The following is a 22507-nucleotide window of genomic DNA, read 5'->3' on the forward strand; positions in this document are numbered from 1 at the left end:
TGTCTGCACATTTGGCTCCTGCAAAGTGACATTTTAACCAATTATATTTTTCAAAATCATTCAGTGTAGAGGAGCTTGCTTTAATGATACCACAGGTGCTTTGTCAAATAAGTATTACTGCCATTCATAAATAATAGTTGTCAATGACTAAAGCACTAGAACTGCTTTTATGAAATTTGTAGTATAATAACCAGAGACAGGAACAAATGTAAGAAACAATGTGAGAATTGTAAATTTGAAATGATTAATCCCCTTTCTGGAGACAAAATAAAAATTTACAAGAGGTCTATTGTAATCTTATGCTAAACTTTTGCATATATGACTAACTGCAGGAGAACATGGGACAGCAAGCAAAGACAATGAGGACCCAAGTGAAGAAAAACACACTGAAGGACAAACTGAAACAGGTTCACGTCTTTCTGCACAAACTCCGCTTTATGACTGATGAGGTAAGAGGTTTACCCACACACAGAATGTACAAAATTTAATTTACTTTGCATAGAACAAAAAACAATACAATAGAATTTTATTTGGAGAAACTAATTCCTAGTAACTTTGCTAAGGAATAGATGTAGAAAATAAATAAAAATATAACTTTTATGTAATTTTTCTTACTAACGGTCTCCCCTTCTCACCTTCCACTCCCCTCTCTTCCTGTCTTAACTTCCCTCCGCACTTCTTTCCTATTTTCAAAGTATTTCAAAGGTGCAGTTCCATGAGCGCTGGTCCCACATCACACAATGAAGAATATTTATATGCCCGCCTTAATAGACAAATTAATTGTGGCAGGTCATCACAGTTAAGTATAACCATGTCCTAATATGTCACTGATTCTAATTATTTCCAGCAGGGATCACTAAACAGTGATCAGCAATTCGAACTTATTCCCATCCCTAACATAACGGCATTGATGCCAATTCAATGAAAAGTGTATGCCAGAAGCAGCACCAGGCATACCTAAAATTGAGGTGCCAGCCTTGTGAAGCTACAACACAGGACTACTTGCATGCAAAACAGCGGAAGCAGCATGTGATAGACAGAGCTAAGCGATCCCACAACCAACGGATTAGATCTACGCTCTGCAGTCCTGTCACATTCGGTCGTGAACGGTGGTGGACAATTAAACAACTAACGGGAGGAGGAGGATGCTCCACAAATATCCCCATCCTCAATGATGGAGGAGCCCAGCACATCAGTGCGAAAGAAAAGGCTGAAGCATTTGTGACCATCTTCAGCCAGAAGTACCGAGTGGATGATCCATTTCAACCTCCTCCTGAGGTTCCCAGCATCACAGATGCCAGTCTTCAGTCATTTCGATTCACTCCACATGATATCAAGAAATGGCTGAAGGCACTGGATGCTGCAAAGCCTATGAGCCCTGACAACATCCCAGCTATAGTACTGAAGACTTGTGTGGCAAAACTAGCTGTTCCCCTAGCCAAGCTGTTCCACTACAACTACAACACTGGTATCTACCCAGCAATGTGGAAAATTGCCCAGGTATGTCCTATCCTCAAAAAGCAAGACAAATCCAATATGGCCAGTTACCACCCCATCAGTCAACTCTTGATCATCAGCAATGTAATGGAAGGTATCGTTGACAGTGCTATCAAGCACCACTTAAACAGCAACAACTTCCTCACTGATGCTCAGTTTGAGTTCCACCAGGGTAACTCCGCTCCTGACCTCAAACATGGACAAAAAAATGAACGCAAGAGGTGAGGTGACAGGGTGAGAGTGACTGCCCCGGATATCAAGGCAGCATTTGACTGAATGTGGCATCAAGGAGCCCTAGCCAAATTGAAGTCAATGGGAATCAGGGGGGAAACTCTTCACTGGTTGGAATCATACCTAGCACAAAGGAAGATGGTTGTGATTGTTGGAGGCAAATCATTTCAGCCCTAGGACATCACTGCAGGAGTTCCTCAGGGTAGTGTCCTAGGCCCAACTATCTTCAGCTCCTTCATCAATGACCTTACCTCCATCAGAAGTTCAGAAGTGGGGGTGTTCACTGATGATTGGATAATGTTCAGTACCATTAGCAACTCCTCAGATAATGAAGCAGTCCGTGTCCCAATGCAGCAAGACCTGGACAACATTTAGGCTTGGGCTGATAAGTGGTAAGTAACATTTGTGCCACACAAGTGCCAGACAATGATCATCTCCAACAAGAAACAATCCAACTATCTCCCTTGACATTCAACAGCATTACCATCGCTGAATCCCTTACTATCAACATCCTGGGGTTTACCATCGACCAGAAACTGAACAGCAATATTAAATACTGTGGCTACAAGAGCAGGTCAGAGGTTGGGAATTCTGCAGTGAATAACCCACCTCCGGATTCGCCAAAGCCTGTCCACCATGTACAAGGCACAAGTCAGGGGTGTGATGGAATACACTCCACTTGCCTGGATGAATGTGGCTCCAACAACACTCCAGAAGCTTGGCACCATCCAGAACAAAGCAGCCCGCATGATTGGTACCCCATCAACCAGCTTAAACAAACACTTCACCACCGACGCACAGTGGCAGCAGTGTGTATCATCTGCAAGATGCACTGCAGCAACTCACCAAGGCTCCTTAGACAGCATCTTCCAAACCCGCTATCTCTACCACCTAGAAGGACAAGGGCAGCAGATGCATGGGAACACCACCACCTGCAAATTCTCCTCCAAGTCACACACCATTCTGACTTGGAACTATATCGCCATTCCTTCACTGGATCAAAATCCTGGAACTCCCTCCCTAACCACACTGTCAGTGTACCTACACCCCAAGGACTGCAGCAGTTCAAAAAGGCAGCTCATCACCACCTTCTCAAGGGCAATAAGGGATGGGCAACAAATGCTGGCCTTGCCAGTGACACCCACATCCCATGAAATGAATAGAAAGAAAAGGAGCATGCAGGAGTCTGGCTACAAGTTGGCAGAGGGGATGACACAGAGCCCTGAACTCAAAGCAATGCTGTACACAGTGAACAGGAGCACTCAGAAACTCTTAACCACTCCACGAAATATCCCTGAACTCTTACTCTCTGCCTCCTCTCTTCTAACTAGCTTAGAATCCAATTTTTTTATCCTCTCCCTCATTCCATACTAGTAAATATTCTCTAACAATCTCCTGTTTGCTTCCTTGTCACAACACCCACAGTATTTCCCCATCCAGAATATCTGTCATTTCCTCAAGAACTCTATCAGGTTTGTCAAGCACGCTCTTCCTTTCTGAAATCCATATTAAACTAAATGGAGTATAATTACCCCATTTAGTTCTTTCCCTTTTGGAAAATGGGTATTGTATTTGCCACTCTGCTGTCTTCTGGCACATAACCTCACTGAATATAACCCTGAAATATAGGGCTGAATTTTACTAGGCCCTAGGCATCGGGAATGGAAGCGGGGAGGCCGGTAAAATAGCAGGAAGCTGCATTAGGATGACTCCCCGACTCAGTCCTGCCGCTGGGAAAGTTTGCCAGCAGCAGGCTGCAAGGTGGATTGGCTGCCCACTCCACAGAGGCAGACAGCTCATTTGGATTATTACAGACCCTATTAAGGGCCATTTTACGGGGCCACCAGCATTTTGTCAATGATGGGGCAACCCCCTGACGTATGGGGAGGCAGTCAGCTTAATGGAGCCGGCCTCCCTGTGGCAGCCCAGTGGGGGATATCGGAGCCAGAGGCTTCATTGCCCAAAGAAAGGGCCGTGGGCAAGATATGCAGCCCAGACGGCCCCAACGATCCCCCCAGAAGGGTTTCCCCTCTGATCAGTGGGAATTACTGCCCTTGTCTCCCTAAATTTTAATTTGTACTTACCTGTCTGAGGGCGCCTCCATTTTGAGGTGCCCTGATGCCTCCAACCTGCCTCAAGAGCGCCCACCTCTCCCGGTGGTGCTGCTGATGCTTCAGAGCTGCCAGCCCTCTGATTGGGCCAGAGGCATCAGGAGCCTGCCCGCTGTCCTTTATTGGACAGCAGACCCGCAGGCAGCCAATTAGGAGGCTGCCTGCAGTAAAATCACTGAGCCAATCCTGCTGCCAGCAAGTGCGGGCTTGGGTCCTGCTTTTCGGCATGATTTTGGGGTCCAGAAGTCACGGTAAAATTCAGCCCATTAACTCTGTTTCTCTCTCCACAGATGTTGCCAAACCTTCTGACTATTTCCAGCATTTCCTGTTTTCATTTCAGATTTCTGACATCTGCAGTATTTTACCTTTACACTAGTTAAGCATTTCTGCTAATTTCTGCTTATCCTCCACTAACTCACTATTCCCTCCTCTCATGGGACCTGCCTCACTATTCTCTTTTTGCTGATATATTTGCAGAATACTTTAATGCTCTTTTTAATATTCTCCCTCATATTCCTTTCTTGTTGTCCTTAATCCTTTCTTGTCCTCCATATTTTCTCCAAAACTAATATTTTTATTCGCTTTATCACACTGCTTATATTTTAATTTTGTTTCTGTCTGAATGCATTAACCCAGCCGTCCCAACCCCCATCCCTCAATCATTACTGATGAGGTAGCTTCTTTCAATTTTTTTACTAATATTAATAAGATTTCTCTTGCAGCCTCAGCACAGTATCCCTGAAATCTTCATCTGGATGATGAGCAACAACAAGCGGATTGCATACGCTCGAATTCAATGCAAAGATGTTCTGTACTCAATAGTGGATGAAGAAACAGGCAAAGATTGTGGCAAAGTTAAGACTGTCTTTCTAAAGGTATTGGAATCTCACTTGGTCAACCTATACAGCTGCTATTCTATTGCAAGGATTATTGGGTGGATTTGAACTGCTGAATGGGCAGCCCGGGATAGCCGACGGCCTTCCAGAATGGGAGCCCCTGTGGGAGGCTTTGACCAATCATAATGGCCGGGCATCATTTACCTCCCACCGGCCAGCTGCCAGCCTAAATTTGCATGGTCCTGAGGCCATCCAAAAGCACTGTCCAGTTGCAGAAGATGGCCCTACATTGGTGGAGTTGGGAGGTAGCCCAGGGGAGCAAAGGCCCAGACTCCCATTGTGGGGTCTGGAGGAACACTCAGCAATGTAGGCAGGGTGGGTTAAATTTCCCCCTTTTATGATCGCCTTTCCAGCAGTAGGACTTCAGGATCTCAAGCTCAGGAAGAATGCAACATGATTACAAACTCAGAAGTAATGAGTTATGATCATTACTCAGTAGTAATGCAGAAGGATTGCAAGGAGAAAACTAACCACATCCTATCAACATGACTTGGGATGGACAATAAATGCAGCATTACCAGCATCATCCATACCGTATGCATACACTCAAAAAGCTTATGTCCTGCTGTAGTTTTGGTCTAATTCCTTGTTTTATTAATTCATCGGACTTACATTAAGAGCTATTTATGAGCTGTCAGCATCAGGAACGTTTAAAAACAAGGTTTTTCTGATTCTGATTGCAAACACTAGTATGGATACAGACAAAATTAAGATATTTGGTTTTCGTGTGCGAGTAGATTCTACAGCAAAAGTAGCAGAGATTAAATTGGCTGAAGATGAAAAAATGCAAGAAAAGTTGGATCAAATCCTGAAACATGAGATTAATTGTACGCTCAGGAGCTATGCATGAACTCAATCATTATGATTTTAAAGAGAAAAAGAAAGAAATATAGCTCCTTCGAGCTCAATTTAACCATGCAGGGAGAACTATATTTCTCTACTTGGATTGCATTATACTACTGTAGCTATTACAATACTGTAGGCATCACTCACATGATGGTAGTCATTATGCAATTGTAGTCATTACATGACAGTAGCCAATACACCACTGTAATCATTACTTACACTATTATAGTCATTACACGACTAGAGCCATTGCACTGTTGTAGCTATGACACTACTGTAGTCATTACATACATTACTACAGCTATTATTCACATTAGCAGGAGAGTTCTTGTTATGTGCTTGCAAATATTTATCCCTCAACCAATATCACTAAAACAGATTATCTGTATCCCATTGCTGTTTGTGTGTGCAAATTAGCTGCTACATTTCCCTACATTACTACAATGACTACACTTTAAAAATATTTCATTGAATTTGAAGTGTGATGTGACATTATGGAATTGTAAAATGTGCTATGTAAATACAAGTGCTTTCTTCCTACTTTACTATACCCATTACTGTGGTCATTACACTATTATAGTATTGCAGGTGGATATAGGATAAAGTGTGTGATAAACAGATGCATGATACTCCTCTCCTCTTGAATCATATTATCACCACATTTAAGTGAATAATATTTGTAAAAGAAAATGGAGGGGGAATAGGACTGAGTAGATTAATCGTTCCCAGAGCTGGCATAGATGCAGTGAGCTGAATGATCTCCTGCTATGCTGTACGATTCTATTCGGACAAAATTGCTCCTCAAAAAGAGTGCACATTTTCTTTCCTGGGCCAATCCACCGTTGCACAATAGCCACATATTATATGAGAGCATTTTGTATGCAGTGTGAAGGTAGCATGTTGAAAGAGTTGTCAAATTCAGAAATGGATACTTAGTTTCTCACCAGGAAATTTGTGCTTCTTTTTTACTGCACTCGGCAACAGCAATACTTTTTCAGGTTCCAGCAATATAGGACCACCGTACAATTAGAAATCCTTGCTTAACTGTCACTTGCATATACTAATCGTGCTGTTAATATTCCATTTCTGTCATGCTGGTGATCAGCAGAAGTGTTAAATGTACTCTTTGTAAATAGGACTATGTTCAATGAGTGTGTAAGAATGTCTGACAAAAATGATTAATAAAAAGAACGTTTAGGCAGCTTATTTCATAAAGTACATTTCCGGGCTGCACATTCCTTCCCAACGTTACTATTGTGCAAAATTTATGAATAGCTTTTACCTTGGTTTAAATCTTGTCAAATAGCAGTTACCTTGTTTGCAGCTCCCCGGTAAGCGAGGCTTTGGCACAGCAGGCTGGACAGTTCAATCTAAAATTGAAGTTTACTTTTGGCTGGGATTAAATAAGCAGCGGAAGGATTTCCTAAGTGGACTGCCCAGTGGATATGAAGAGAACAAAGCAGTAAAGGGTCTGGGATTGCAGTCCTTCCCTCCTATAAGTCTGACCTACACCAGTAAGTACTGATTTTGAAAACAAATGATTAAACAGTGCAGTCTTCAGATCTTAATGTATATCTTGAATGATTGGTTGGAGGAAAGGAAGTAAAGAGTTATGTAAAGTTATACAGTGTGAAAAGGGCTTCTACAAGTTGATGAAAGTATCATTACTCCTTTCAAGACATAAAATTCTTTTAAGAGGGAAGATTTTTTTTTAAAAAGACTGTAATGATGTTTAATGTTTAGGCAGTGAAAATGAAATAATTTAGTTTGCCTTCTTGAGTGAAGTTTTAATTCTTAGTGTGATTTTTTTTTGCCAAAACAGAGAAGCAGTTTTTCCAGCTAAGAGTTCACATGTACCAAGCCCGAAGCCTGTGTGCTGCAGACAGCAGTGGCCTCTCAGACCCATTCGCCCGTGTCTTCTTCTCCACACAGAGCCAATGCACTGAGGTAATTACAGTACTATCCAAATGGGACCTGAATCTCTCAAAGAAATTCTCCAATCTAACACATGTTCATTGTTAATGCTGGGAAATACAACTCACTGATCATCTCCCATCCAGTGAGTATCCTATTGTAGGTATGGACATGTCATTGGGGGTAGTTACCAAGCACAGACAGGGTGGCCTCACAAAGGGACAAAGCTGCCAGGAGGATTTGTAGAACAAATAGAAAAAAAAGTTGCAGGAGAGAAAGGCCTACACTAATGTACACTCAGCATCTTGGAGGGCAGAGTCAGCTACATGGTAAACATGCATTTTTGCCAAAGCGCCTTACCTAGCATCTGGATTAAGCAGTTGCCAATGAGCATGGGACTTGCAAGGTCCCGCATTGGCTTTTTGACACACTGAAGGAAGATGTCCACCAAATATTTGATGTGGAATATTGCAAACCAGGATAACAATGACTGGAATGCAATACCAGGGAGCTGCCTGATTTTAGATTATTAAACCTCATCAGTATCCTTACACATAACTGGAGGAGAGGGGTGTGTAAGCCTGGGTTCCTTTTAATTTGTGCTGAATTTCTCCAGCTTTAAATAATTGAGGTGTGTCTCTGAAGGAATGTGTAAACAGGTCATAGCAGCTCAAGATCAGCATTGGTAGAGACTGGGAAGCAAGTCATCAGCCTACCTTCTCAATTGAGCAATGATGTGAAAAGAGGCTTGTATCCTATTTATTAAGTTTAAAAATATGTACTATTCTTCTGTGACTTCATCTTCAATGGAGATTCACTGCCATGTTTAATTTCTTTGGATATATAGGGTTAAAAATCAAGTCTAATATGATGTTTAGTGAGAACAATTTTGACTGTTAATAACTTGCTGGTGAGTTAAGGGGAAATTTTCTGAATTTGTGATACTGACAAAAAAACATTGCCCACTAAGTTTTCCTACAGACTGTGCTGCCACACTTTCCTTTTCATAATTTTTTCAAGCTTTTACCAGGTACTTTTGAGGGCAGAGTGTTTGGGATGCCCTGTAGGCTTTAGCCTCAATTGAAGGGGGCAGCAGGTCAGTGAGGAGCTACAGAAATTGTTATGAGAATGAAATCATAAATACGGGAAAAGTTTAGTCTCAGGTTTTCAATTTCAGTTTGATCAATCTGTCATCTATAGGTTTTACAGGAGACTCTATGCCCTACTTGGGACCAGTTGCTGGTGTTTGACAACATTGAGCTATATGGTGAAGCACAGGAACTGAGAGATGATCCTCCCATTGTGGTCATTGAAATTTATGACCAGGATACTGTGGTAAGGAGTCCTAACCGATTGTTTTTCAGACAAACAATTAGAAATTCCAGTCCCATGTTAATATGTCTATGAATATTGTACAAAGTGAAAAATAAGTTATAAAGTATTGTAGTTAAATGGAAGTGTCATTTACTATATCTACCTAAATGGGCATGTACAAATGTTGTTATTGCTCCTGATGGTGCACAAGAATTTAAAGCACGAAACAAGAAAAGGTCTATCAACCAATGAACTCTTCCATTCAAAGACTATGTCCAATATGTTCCATCTCAAATTCTACCCAGATAGAACTCCAGAATATCTAATCTTACATCCTACTTGATCAGTTGCTTTGCTTAATATAAGATTTTCATGGTCTCTGTTGTCCAAGAGCCACAATAGAATTTAGACATCTCTGTTTGTGCCCTGTATCCTTATAACCCTAAATCCTGTCCCTAACTGGTATTTTTTAAGGTATTAGCATCATTTTTGAAAGGTGAGATTCAATTTTTGCAGTAGCACAAAACAGCAGATAATAAACTATTTTCAAAGTCAATTAATGGAAAGAGAATTGGCCAGGGTGTAAAATGAGCTACTAATTTGCTATTGTCCATCTGCACTATCACCGAAGACCATTTTCACCCGACAAGCCCCTTCTATGCCTCCTTACTGTGCTATTACCTACTGAAACTGACTTCTTCTCAGGGGAAAGTTAACAAACTCAAGGGATGGTTCTGATGGGAAAAAGTCCTTTTTACATCCCTGATATTTCTTACAATGTCTTACTGATTGATTGGGTACTATTACTGAGTGTTTGTATCCTCTTCACCAATGGATGTTTCTTCCTTATGTTTATGTTTCCTGTTCCAATGTCCACCACCTTGCATTTATTTACATTCAGATAGATCCACCATTTCTTAAATTAAATAGCTTCAAATTCTGTTGTTTACTATCAGCCTAGAACTGATTTTCGCTATTCGTGGTGGAAAAACCAGGTGATAGTGGATTATACATTATGCATTACATCTGATTTCTTTTTGCATTGAAAATCAGGCAGGGAGTACAATGGGCAGCCATTCTACTACCACCCATTCTCCACCACTGAAAGTTAAAATCAGCCCTTCTCTTTTTATACTGAGTGCCTCGCCACATAGTTTAGTATCAGCAGCAGACATTAGAATATTGGGCTGGTAAATGTTACACTTGAAACACTTTTGAAACTGATTGACACAGCCACTACTTTCAGTTTATTTTACTTTTACCCCTCTTGGGGGTCCTCTCCCCTTCAGGCAGCTATGTTCAGCTGAGAAACTAGCGATGTGTGAAAGTCATGGACTCTTTCATAAAGAGCACCAAGGTCTCCATAAGACCAATTTGAGGGCAAGCATTACATCACCAGAGACATAGACAGTACAGCACCACACACATCGCACTGCCCCACCACCCCCCACTGAACGCCTGCCCACACCCCCGCCTATCTATTCAGCAATGAAATACATTGTGACCATATAGTACTTTCCACAATGGTTCAGCTGAAATTAAACAAATCTTATCAAATGAACTATGTTAAATTGATATATAGGATAGGCAACTTTGGATTGAGAAACTGAAGCCTGTACATGTCTAGAGCTGAGAATGTTGTATTTCAATATCACTGTGGTTCAACATTTTCCTGCTATAAGTTTCAATTTCTCCTCACTATAAATAATTTAGCTGTTAAGAAAAGGCTGACTGCATGTTTCTGCTTTCTTTCCTCTAATTCACCTTGTTGCTGGATGCCTTGTGTACGATGGGCTAAGTAGAGTTTACATTGTTTAGGCTAGTTGTAATTTGAGTAGCTTTAGAGAAGAATTTCAGTAGTTTAGGCAGCTCACTATAAAAGATGCAACAACTGGAATATTTATTGATTATTTTGTGATCATAATTCAAATGAAATCTGTGTTGCATCTTTAAGTCCACTGCTGTGTGTTGTATGTAGTCACAGCTAGTTCTGTGGAACTAAGTAACCACCTAAGGTTTCACTTGCCCCTTTAAAGTGATAATCCTTTCCTGCATTTTCTGTCCTTTTCCCTCCAATTTTCAAAACCTAGTACCAGTTCTTGATATTTTTGACTGATGTTTCATTGATACCACTGTACTCTGCAGAACTGATGTAGCACAGAACAGGTATAACAACCAATCCATGAGTGTTGTGGGCCATCAGCAGAAGCAGAATTGTATACTACCACAATCTGTATAGTCATGGCCCAAAACATCCCTTACTCCTCCATCACCATCAAGCCACGAGACCAACCCTAGTCCAATGCAGAGTGTGAAAGTGACTGCCAAGAGCAGCATCATGTAGGGCAGAATCTGTCCTGTAGGCAATTTTAGGAAGCTAGGAAAGAGACCAATAAGCAAGACCTCAAATGCGGTAATCTCTGGATTACTCCCAGTGTCACAGTCTAGTGCGTAGAGAAATGGAAGGATAGAGCAGATTAATGTGTGGCTGGAGAGATGGTGGAGGAGAGAGGGCTTTAGATTCCCAGGCCATTGGGACTAGTTCTGGAGGATGTGGGACCTGTACAGATGAGATAGGTTGCACCTCAACATGGCCAGAAACAATATCTTCACGAGGCAGTTTCTTAGTGCTATGGGAGAGGGTTCAAACAAATTTGGCAGGGGGATGAGAACCAGGATGTAGCATTAGAAAGGAGAAACAAGGTGCACAAAGGATTGGGAGAGACAGATAACACAAGAGTAAGAAATAGTAAGGTATTTTGTGGGATCAGACTAAGAGGGAATGCAGTAAAATCTAATTCAGGTTTACCGTACATGTATGTAAACGCACAAAGTGTGGTAAATAAGGTTGGTAAGCTACTGGCACAAATAGGCACATGGGAATATGATGTTGTGGCAATAACAAAGACCTGGCTCAAAAAAAGGGCAGAACTGGATATTAAATATCTCTGGTTACAAGGTATTCGGGAAAGATAGGGAAGGAAATAAAGGAGGAGGGGTGACAGTATTGAGAATATTACAGTACTGGAGAGAGAGGATGTCCTGGAGCGGTTAAGAACAGAATCTGTTTGGTTAGAGCTAAGAAACAGTGGAGGTGCCTTTACATTACTGGGTATATTCTATCAGCCACCAACTAGTAGGAAAGATATAGAGGAACACATTTGCAGGGAAATTACAAAGAGGTCCAATAACTATAGAGTAGTGATAATGGGGTACATTAATTAACCTGATATAAACTGGGATAATAATAGTGTAAAGGGCAAAGAGGGGGAAGAGTTCTGAAGTTTGTTCAGGATAATTTCCTAGATCAGTACGTTTCCAGCCCAACGAGGAAGGAGGCATTGCTGGATTTGGTTCTGGGGAATGAGGTGGGAAAAGTGGGATCAAGTTTCAGTATGGGAGCATTTAGGGAACAGTGATCATAGTATCATAAGGTTTAGATTAGCCATGGAAGGACAAGGAGCAATCGAGAGTAAAAATAATTAATTGGTGGACGGCCAATTTCAGTGGGTTGAGAATGGATCAGTCCCAGGTAGATTGGAATGAAAGATTGACAGGGCTGCCTTTAAAGTGGTTCGGATACAGTCAAGGTACATTCCCACAAGAAGGAAAGGTAGAGAAAATAAAGCCAGAGCTCCCTGGATGACAAAAGAGATCGAGTGTAAGATGAAGCAGCAAAAGGATGTGTATGACAGATATCAGGTTGATAATACAAGTGAGAACCAGGCTGAATATAGCAAGTTCAGAGGGGCAGTAAGAAAGGAAATAAGAGAGGCAAGGAGAGACTGAGAAGCAAATGACAGTCAACATAAAAGAGAATCCAAAAATTTTCTATAGAAATATAAATAGTAACAGGGTAGTAAGAGGAGGAGTGGGGACAATTAAGGACCAAAGGGGATCTATGCATGGAGGCAGAGCACATGACTGAGGTATTAAATGAATGCTTTGCATCTGTTTTTACCAAGGAAGATGATGCTGCCAAAGTCGTAATGAAAGAGGAGATAGTTGAGATACAGATGGGTTAAAAATTGATAACAAGGAGGTATTAAAAAGGCTAAAATAAAAGCAAAATACTGCAGATGCTGTAAATCTGAAATAAAATCAAGAAATGCTGGAACCACTCAGCAGGTCTGGCAGCATCTGTGGAAAGAGAAGCAGAGTTAACGTTTCGGGTTCTGAAGAAGGGTCACTGACCCGAAATGTTAACTCTGCTTCTCTTTCCACAGATGCTGCCAGACCTGCTGAGTGGTTCCAGCATTTCTTGATTTTATTTTATATTAAAAAGGCTAGCTGTACTTAAACTTGCTAAGTCACCAGGAACGGATGGGATGCATCCGAGGCTGCTGAGGGAAGTAAGGGTGGAAATTGTGGAAGTATTGGCCATATTCTTCTTAGATATGGGGAGTGGTGCCAGATGACTGAAAAATTGCAAATATTACACCCTTGTTCAAAACATTGTGTGAGGATAAACCCAGCAACTACAGGCCAGTCAGTTTAATCTCGTTGGTGGGAAAGCTTTTAGTAACAATAACCCGGGATAAAATTAACAGTCAGTTGGACAAATGTGGATTAATTAAGGAAAACCAGCATGGATTTGTTAAGGGCAAATGGGTGAGTTTGTTGATGAGAGTAAGGCAGTTAATGATGTGTATGTCGACTTCTAAAAGGCATTTGATGAGGTGCCACATAATAGGCTTACTAGCAAAGTTGAATCCCATGGAATAAAAAGCATAATGACAGCATGGAAATAACGTTGGTTGAGTGACACCAAACAGAGAGTAGTGGTGAACTTTTTTTTTCTGGACTGGAGGAAAGTATACAGTGGAGTTCCCCAGGGGTTGGTACTAGGACCACTATTTTTATTGATATATATTAATGACTTTCGACTTGGGTGTGCAGGGCACAATTTCAAAATTTTCAGAATGACGCATACTTGGAAGTATTGTGAACTGTGAGGAGGATAGTGATAGAATTTAAGAGGGTATAGATAGGCTGGTAGAATGGGTAGACACATGGCAGATGAAATTTAATGCAGAGAAGTGTGAAGTGATACATTTTGGTAGGAAGAATGAGAAGTAATATAAACTAAAGGCTATAATTCTAAAAGGGTTGCAAGAACAGAGATACCTGGGGTTATGTGTGCACAAATTGTTAAAGATGGCAGGGCAGGTTGAGAAAGTGGTTAAAAGGGCATATGGGATCCTGGGCTACAAATAGAGGCATCGAGTACAAAAGTCAGGAAGCAATAATGAACCTTTATAAAACATTGGCTTGGACTCATCTGGAATATTGTGTCCAATTCTGGGTATTACATTTTTGAAAGGATGCGAAGGCTGAAAAGGGGATGCTGAAAAGATTTACAAGAATGCTTCCAGGGATGTGGGACTTCAGTTACATGGATAGATTGGAAAAGCTGAGGTGGTTCACATTAGAGAAGAGAAAGATGAGAGGGGATTTTATAGAGGTGTTCAAAATCATGAGGGATCTGTAGAGTAGATAGAGAGAAACTGTACCCCTTGGCAGAAGGATGGAGAACCCGAGGACACAGATTTAAGACAATTGGCAAAAGAACCTAAGATGACATGAGGAAAAACTGTTTTACGCAACAAGTGGTTAGGATCTGGAATGCACTGCCAGAGAGAATGGTGGAAGTAGATTCAATCAAGGCTTACAAAAGATAATTGAATAAGCACCTGAAGGAAAAAAATGCAGGGCTACTGGGAAAGGGTAGGGGAGTGGGATTAGCTAAATTGCTCTTGCAGAGAACTGGCATGCACTCAATGGGCTGAATGGCCTCCTTCTGTGCTGTAACCATTCTTTGATTCTATCAGGCTGAACTGTGATGTCCCCTTCCGTCAAGTTGCCTGCCAAATTTTGTTTATCTGAGCTCACCCGTGAAGAATAGCTGCTTGGATAAGTTACCTGTTAGTGCTTGGCGCTCTAGCAAAGAGTCAATGACTTCAGGAAAGGAGGAGTAGAGAAAAATTGGTGGAAAAAAGAAGAAAACAAAGAAATCAGCTTGCTTTTCTTTTGAGAAGTATCATGTTAAAGACTACTTCAAGTCTCTTAATGAGTATGTTAAAGAATTTTTTCAATAGCAATCCCAGGCAAAGTTTGTAATTAATCATCTATCAAATATTGTTTTATTTTCTGTTTTGCATGTCATAGGTATAGTTCTTTGAAGCTCTCAAATAGAATATTCCATTGTGAATTACAATCCAGTAAGATTACTGTTCTTAGAAAATGCTTACAATCCTGGAGTGTTTATTACTCATGGCATAAAAATTAATCTTTACTCAAATATCCTAGGAACTCAATGTGAATTGAAAACTCCAAATTGACTACACGGTGCAACATATCTTTCAAGTCAATTTTTGTGTGAAGTCTAATTATTTTAGTTTCATCAGAGGAAGCAGATCAAGTGCCCAACACCCATCTAATCTACAGTAATGCTATTCATTAGAATGTCAAAGCTGGGCTATTACTTTGAAGGAGTCTGCAAAAGATAAATCTTCCAAAATATAATAGACACCAATGAAGCCAGGAGAAGAATAGTTAAACGTTAATTTGTGAAGGTAATCACTAAAAGTAAATCAATGGAAGAACTCACTTTGGGAAAATTCTGGGTGTTTGAATGTTTCTATTCTTAGAAAAGGATTTTAGAGAATTAGTAGATACAGATCATTTTACAAAAAGTAATGACTTTGGTTAACCCTGCCACTAACTGTTTCATCTTATGAACACAATATTACATCACACAAAACAGCCATCAAAATTTGACATTGATCCGGTAAGAACAATTTTGAAACTAAAATCTGATGATCTCAGTAGAACCATAGTCAGACTGTAGAAGAGTAGAAGCTATAGTCAATAGAAATGTTTCTGTAATAATGCAGGTGTTAAATGCAGGGATTCCCAGATTAGTCATGTATGAACAAAAGTGCAAATCAAAAACTGCAATCTAGTTGACTCAGAAAGCAAAGTGTAGCATTTGAGTTCCAGTTGATCAGTATTGGACCATGTTGTGGTCCGTTCAGAAACATTACTCAGTCCTGTCTTGAGAAAGATTTGTCAGATTCACATAGGCTGACGTTATCTATTCATGTTCTAAGAACATCTGGGAAACCCTGTGTGTCTGCGTGTGTTTCTTTATGTTTCAGTTATGTTAGGTTGTTACTAACAATTCTACATTTGCAGGGAAAAGCAGAGTACATTGGTCGAACATTTTCAAAGCCAGTGGTGAAGATGGCAGAAGAGGAATATGGCCCTCCTCGCTTCCCTCCGCAACTCGAGTATTATCAGATCTACCGGGGTAATTCGACTGCTGGAGACTTGCTGGCTGCTTTTGAACTTCTGCAGGTAATGCATGTATATGGAAATAACTCTTGATTACATTTTCTCCGCCTCTTTTCATTGTTCTACAGGATTCCTATGACAATAACATTAGGAATGCTTTAATGGCCAAAACCAAGACTGAGCTGGCCAGATTCAAGGTTCTTAGAATTCTCCTTCACATCTAGTAATAAAAAAGTGATTCAATTTGTAGTAAGCATGAGGAAAATTCAAGCAATCAAATAACATAATCATTGCAGGTTTATAAGATGCTTGTGTCCAATTTTTTGAAAAGAAATGCAGCTACACACAGGGGCCAGGATTTTGAGTGGACCCCTGAGGCATGGTCGGAGGAGGGGGGGGTCACGGAGTATTGCGACAGGTGGCAGGAGGTGGAGGGCCCATTGCCTCCCCGTCGCCAAGCGATCTTCCTTGGGGCAGGATAGGCCACACAGAGAGGGTGCCTTGTAACATGGTGCACTCCCTGCAGGCTTTGGTGGGGGGTGTCCCTCCTCCGTGTGGCCCAGGGAGGGACCCCGCCAGGATCCACTTTACCGCATGGGACCCCCCCTCCCCCTGGATGACATAACCACCCCACCCCGACCCTCTCACTAGGGCCTTCCAGACTGGCCTCCGCGAACCTGTCTCACTTACCTGAGGTCCAGGGTTCCTGCAGTGGGCCTGGGTCCAAGGCCTCTGCAGTACTGGTAGTGGCCACCGCTACTGGAATGATGTGGTTTTATTTCCCAGGAGTAAAAGCGCTTTGATACTGCGGCTCCTGCTACAAATTGTATTCGTCATACCCAACAGGTAAATGAATCACATGATGCAAAACTAAGCCATGCAGGTCAGGAAGGATCCAGGTACATTTCCTGGTCTGTGCTGAGTTAGCTGATCTTAGCTGTGAAGACACTGGATGCTGTAACTGGCCTCTGTATCCTAGTTAGGGAGGGAATTAATTAAAAAATTAGGAGGGGTACAAAAAGGCAGGCTTTTCCCCACCTTTTGTAAAATAAAGAGCTGTAACTTATTCTCACCCTCTATTATTCTCCTGTTTCCCCTCCTTACCTGAAGATAGTGGCTTATGCTGGAGGTTCTGTCACGGGTGATGCTCTCAGAAACCTCAGCTAAAATAATGGTCATTCTTCATTTGTCAACTTATTCACTGAATGTCTTGAGCCTAATCCTATGCTCAGTGCAGGTCGCCACAAATCTACCTTGCAGCAGCAGTCACTGGGAAGCAAGCACAAGTGGATAACATCACCTTTTTTTTTAAATTACCCCCTCCCTAACTCGGATACAGAGGCCAGTTACAGCATCCAATGTCTTCACAGCTAAGATCAGCTAACTCAGCCCAGACCAGGAAATGTAACTGGACCCCTCCTGACCTGATCCTCTCCTGCACATCATGGGTGGGGGAGGGGTGTTAAAATTACCTCGCATTCTACTGTTTTGGCTATGTAGTTCATCATTCTATTAGCTTTGTGGAGTTACTTCTCCACATTGCTTGGACATGTTAAGCATCAGACACAGACAGCTAGGTCTCTTTGAACTTCATTTTAGTTATCTGAAAATCATTGATGTACAGTTCAGTTTTCCTTCTTCACATTTGGCTGCCATTATTTTGTTCAACACATTTTGTAAGTTCTGGGGTGCCTCTTTATACTCTACTATCCCTCCTTGTTTGCTATTTTCTGAAAATTTGACCAAGACATTGATGCAAATTAGAAACAGTGGTGAGTCCAACATCAACTCATTCCCCAATTTGACACTTCTAACATGTACTCATTCTTTTCTATCTTTCAGTTTCTGAACCATTCCCATGTTTTGCCTTGAAACCCCACAGCTTTGAGTTTATCTGGGAGCCTCTCATGTGGAACATTATCAAGTGTCTTTTGGAAATCTATGTACACAGTGCCATAGGGTTTACCACAATCTGCTTGGGTTGCCCTTTGCCCCCCAAAAATCAAGAGGTTGCTCAAGCAATATATATTCAAGTCTAGACAATGTGTGACTTGGAGAGACTTCAAAGTGATGAGGTTCCCATGCACTTTCTGTTGCTGTGCTTCTAGATGGTGGAGATCAAGGGTTTGAGAGGTGAAGCAGTCCCTAACACTGAATTTCACACTTGTAAGATCCAATGTTATTTTAAAGTGTTTGTCAAGCCTTTTGTTGTTTGGGGCAACAGAAGAGCTATGTTTCATTTACATCGCAGTGACATTATGTACATGTGACTCAATAATGCATTTTGGCACAATTTATGTTATTGTCTCGTGTGCTTGAGGTGAGGTAATTATTTTATCGTGAACCATTTCCTCTTTAAGAGACAATGTAAATCATTTATTGATTTTGTTAAGCTGGTGTTTTATACAAACTGCAGCTGCTGCATGTTTTCTTTATATTGCCAGGGACATACTCCCAGATCCTCTTTTAGAGATTACTTACACACAGTTTTATTCATTCAATTCAGATTCCTCCCTCAGGAAAGCACAATCTGCCTCCAATTGATGGTCCAACAGACTCTGATCGTGGTCCAATTCTCCCTGTTCCTAAGGGGATCCGACCTGTGTTGAGCAAGTACAGGATTGAGGTAGGCAACACTTAGAACTTTGTCATACTAAAAACAATACATTGGCCTGGATTCTATGATGAGCAATGAAGAGACGGTGCTTGCCCCTGACCTCAATAAAAGGTGCCCTTAAGGATTTAGCAGGCTCTAGAGCATGGATTTCCTCTGTTACAAATTAAATTTGAATTTGGAGACATCTATGGTGTGCAGCAACAGTGTAGGCAGCAGGCGGGCTGATTCACCAATCAGATTGCAGAACTCTAACAGACTGTAAAGCAGGAAGTAAAAAGCAGAGATTATATATCATAATTTTATCATTGTACAGAAAGCAAAATAAAGATTGGAGCATATACATGGGATTAAGGTAGAAGCTGAACTATTACAAACAGACTTTAAAAAAGCAATGAACATGTATTTTCTTCTTTTTAAAAATCATGCAATTTTCAATTGTTCTTCTAAGGGAATGAGACTCCACACTCGTAAAAAATACTTTTTCAGGACCAGAGAACATTATGACTTAGTACGTCGTTAAAATCTCAATTACATCTGATCAAGCTAGGCTTAACATTTCCATTGGTTTTTACAATGAAGATAGTGTATAAAATGTTGAAGTTCATGACAAATCAATGATTCTCCATTGATTACATCTGCGAAGCTGACAGCCTCATTGTCATTACAACAAAGGCAATTATTAAAAGGAAATTCACAGGATTAAAATTTGATAAGCATTTATGGCCCATCACTAATTTGGTCTGAGTGTATTAAGAGTCAACACATAGTAGGCTAGACTGGATAAGAGTGGTCTTCCTGAAGGATGTTAGTGTACTGGTTGGGATCTTGCAACAATTCAGCATCTTTCAGCACAAAAGCTAGACTGAGGAAGATGATCTTTCTGAGTGATTCATTGGTGGGGGTGGGGAATGGGGAAGGCAGGGAGGAGGTTGTGTGTAAATAAGCACAAAGTGGACCATTCTACTTGTGAAAGGGAAATCATATTTAACCAATTTATTGGAGTTGTTTGAGGGAGTTACATTTGCTGTGGATGAAGGGGAACCAGTGAATGCACTGTACTTAGATTTCCAGAAGGCATTTGATAATGTGGAGAGTGTGAAATTGTCCATTTTGGCAGGAAGAATCAAAAGGAAGCATATTATCTAAATGGTGAGAGATTGCAGAGCTCGGAGATGCAGAGGGATCTGGGTGTCCGAGTGCATGAATCACAAAAGGCTAGTATGCAGGTACAGCACGTAATTAGGAAAGCTAATAGAACGTTATCGTTTATTGCGAAGGGAATTGAATACAAAAGTAGGGAGGTTATGCTTCAGCTATACAGGGCATTGGTGAGACCACATCTGGAGTACTGTGTACAGTATTGGTATCCTTATTTAAGGAAGGATGTATATGCGTTGGAAGCAGTTCAGAGAAGGATTACTAGACTAATACCTGGAATGGGTGGGATGTCTTATGAGGAAAGGTTGGACAAACTAGGCATGTATCCACTGGAATTTAGAGGAATAAGAGGCAACTTGATTGAAACATATAAGATCCTGAAGGGTCTTGACAGGGTGGATGAGGAAAAGATAGTTCCCCTTATGGGAGAATCTAGAACTATGGGTCACTGTTTAAAAATAAGCAGTCACCCATTTAAGACAGAGATGAGGAGAAATTTTTTCTCTCGGAGGGTCATGAGTCTTTGGAACTTCCTTCCTCAAAAGGCGGTGGAAGCAGAGTTTTTGAATATTTTTAAGGCAAAGGTAGATAGATTCTTGATAAGCAAAGGGGTGAAAGGTTATAAGGGATAGGCAAGAATGTGGAGTAATCAGTTCAGCCATGAACTTATTGAATGGAGGAGCAGGCTCGAGGGGCCAAGTGGCCTACTCCTGCTTCTAATTCATATGTTCGTATGCACGTTCATATCCAGTGATGTGGTATATTGGAATATTGGTGTACCATGCCACAGCCTGGTAGAATGTCTGTTTGTTAGCACAGTTAAGTTCCCAATCTCAGATTGGCTGTTCAAGAAACACACCAAGCAGATGTGAGGCACTTCAGGGGAAAGAAGAGAAAATTGACAAGTGACTCAGATTTCCCAGTCTTCTCTCCTAACAAATATTAAGAGCAGCATTGTTTATCTAATCTCCTTAAAAGATAAATAGAAATAAGCATAAAATTATTTCAGGCAAAAGAAGAGCTTTGTTTTTCACCATCTACTGGTGCCAAATGTTAAACGATATATTTGATCACTCTTTGAACGAAATGAAGAGCTTACGTGTGATTCACACAGAAGTTTGAAGTCTGATTACTACAGTGAATCAAACAGTCTTGATTCAAGTCATCAAAAAACTCTTATCCTGAACTATAGAACAACATAATTCTGCTTATACCAACTGCAAGACATGACCTGTAAATATTAGTTTGTGTTGGTATACATGTACATGAAATCATTTTCCTCTTTTAATTCCTTGCAGATTCTCTTTTGGGGCCTCAGGGATCTCAAGCGTGTGAATCTGGCACAAGTTGACAGACCACGAGTTGACATAGAATGTGCTGGAAAGGGTGTGCAGTCTGCAGTCATTCAGAACTATAAGAAAAATCCTAATTTCAGCATTTTGGTCAAGTATTTTGAAGTGGTGAGAAATGACTACTGCAGTTGTCTCTGATTTACATATAGCTGTGGGACATATAAGTCAGGTGGCCTATGCTTTATGCCTGAAAACATTTTCTGCCAACAGATCTGCTTTTAATTAGTTCAGCACATCATCTTCCTAATACAAAGACTAATTATTTGACTTAGGCAAGGTGATAGCAGAGTATAGTTATTCATAGTGTTACGACCAGGTGATAAAGGTGTCCAGGGGTCTCTTTCAGCCTTCACCTGGTCTTGCTGTGACAGGGTTTAATTTTAAACACACTGTGTTTTGAGTTCCCCCTTGGTGAATCCTTGTTCACTGCTTTCCAATTATAAGGCAAAGAAACCAGCACACAAGGTTTAAAGAAGAAAATTGAAATTTTATTAATCTTAAACTCTAATTTGGTTAACGCCTACGGACACACACCGCACCCCACGCTAGCATGCATACGCGATACGCACATGCAAATAGAGACAGAAAAGAGCAGAAGAAAAATAAAGGAGAGAGGTTTGAGGCAATCTCTGAAGAGGGTTTTTTTTTTGCTGTGCTTCGAGTTCGCTGTAGAGTCCTTGACTGTAGGCAGTCTTGCTTTTCATTGGGGCCCAGTATTCTTCTTAAACCTTGTTCACTGTAGGAGACTTTTCTGTCTTGGGGTTCATGTGTCTTCAATGCTTTCCAAAGCTGGTGAGAGCGAGATGAGAGCAGATTAGAGAGAGGTCTTTTCCAGTCCAAAAGCACACCGCTTTCTAAGTTCCAATTCTCTGTGGCAAGTTCAAATTCAAAAAACTCCAACAGCCAGTTAGTCATGTGACTAAACTGGTCTGATCACACTTTGTTTGTGCATTCGGCCATCTTAGCAGTTAACCTGGAATGCTAGCCTCTCCACCTTCAAAGTCTGTTCATCAAAAGTCCACTGTGGATTAAATTGGAGCAAGGAGTGGCCTCTCTGTCCCTTCCAAGTACTGTCTGATACTATGCAAATGTCTTTCCAGTCAAGGATCTGGTGTTGTTTTTAAAAACACGTTCTTTCTTTACTCCAGTAACAGTTTAAAAATCAATGTTCATGTGGCGAAATATGTCTCTCATTCTTGGCAGGTGGGGGCCTGCATGACAATAGTTTAGTCATCATATTTTGAACATTGGCCGTGTAGGGTGCCCGTCGATGAC

At 41.1% G+C, this 22507-nt stretch overlaps 1 protein-coding gene across 2 annotated transcripts in view; it reads left to right on the plus strand.

Moving 5' to 3' along the window:
* otofa (otoferlin a) overlaps positions 1–22507 on the plus strand; it is a 479852-nt gene that overhangs the window by 375648 nt on the left and 81697 nt on the right. For both annotated transcript variants that reach the window (XM_068017769.1, XM_068017778.1), the window contains 8 exons: positions 333–449; positions 4562–4714; positions 6906–7095; positions 7404–7528; positions 8696–8830; positions 16007–16168; positions 18612–18731; positions 21179–21340. In XM_068017769.1, coding sequence (XP_067873870.1) covers positions 333–449; positions 4562–4714; positions 6906–7095; positions 7404–7528; positions 8696–8830; positions 16007–16168; positions 18612–18731; positions 21179–21340 — 1164 coding nt within the window. The remainder of the gene's footprint in view (positions 1–332; positions 450–4561; positions 4715–6905; positions 7096–7403; positions 7529–8695; positions 8831–16006; positions 16169–18611; positions 18732–21178; positions 21341–22507) is intronic.

This window comes from Heterodontus francisci, chromosome 3, assembly GCF_036365525.1.
Source record: "Heterodontus francisci isolate sHetFra1 chromosome 3, sHetFra1.hap1, whole genome shotgun sequence".
NCBI lineage: Eukaryota > Metazoa > Chordata > Chondrichthyes > Heterodontiformes > Heterodontidae > Heterodontus > Heterodontus francisci.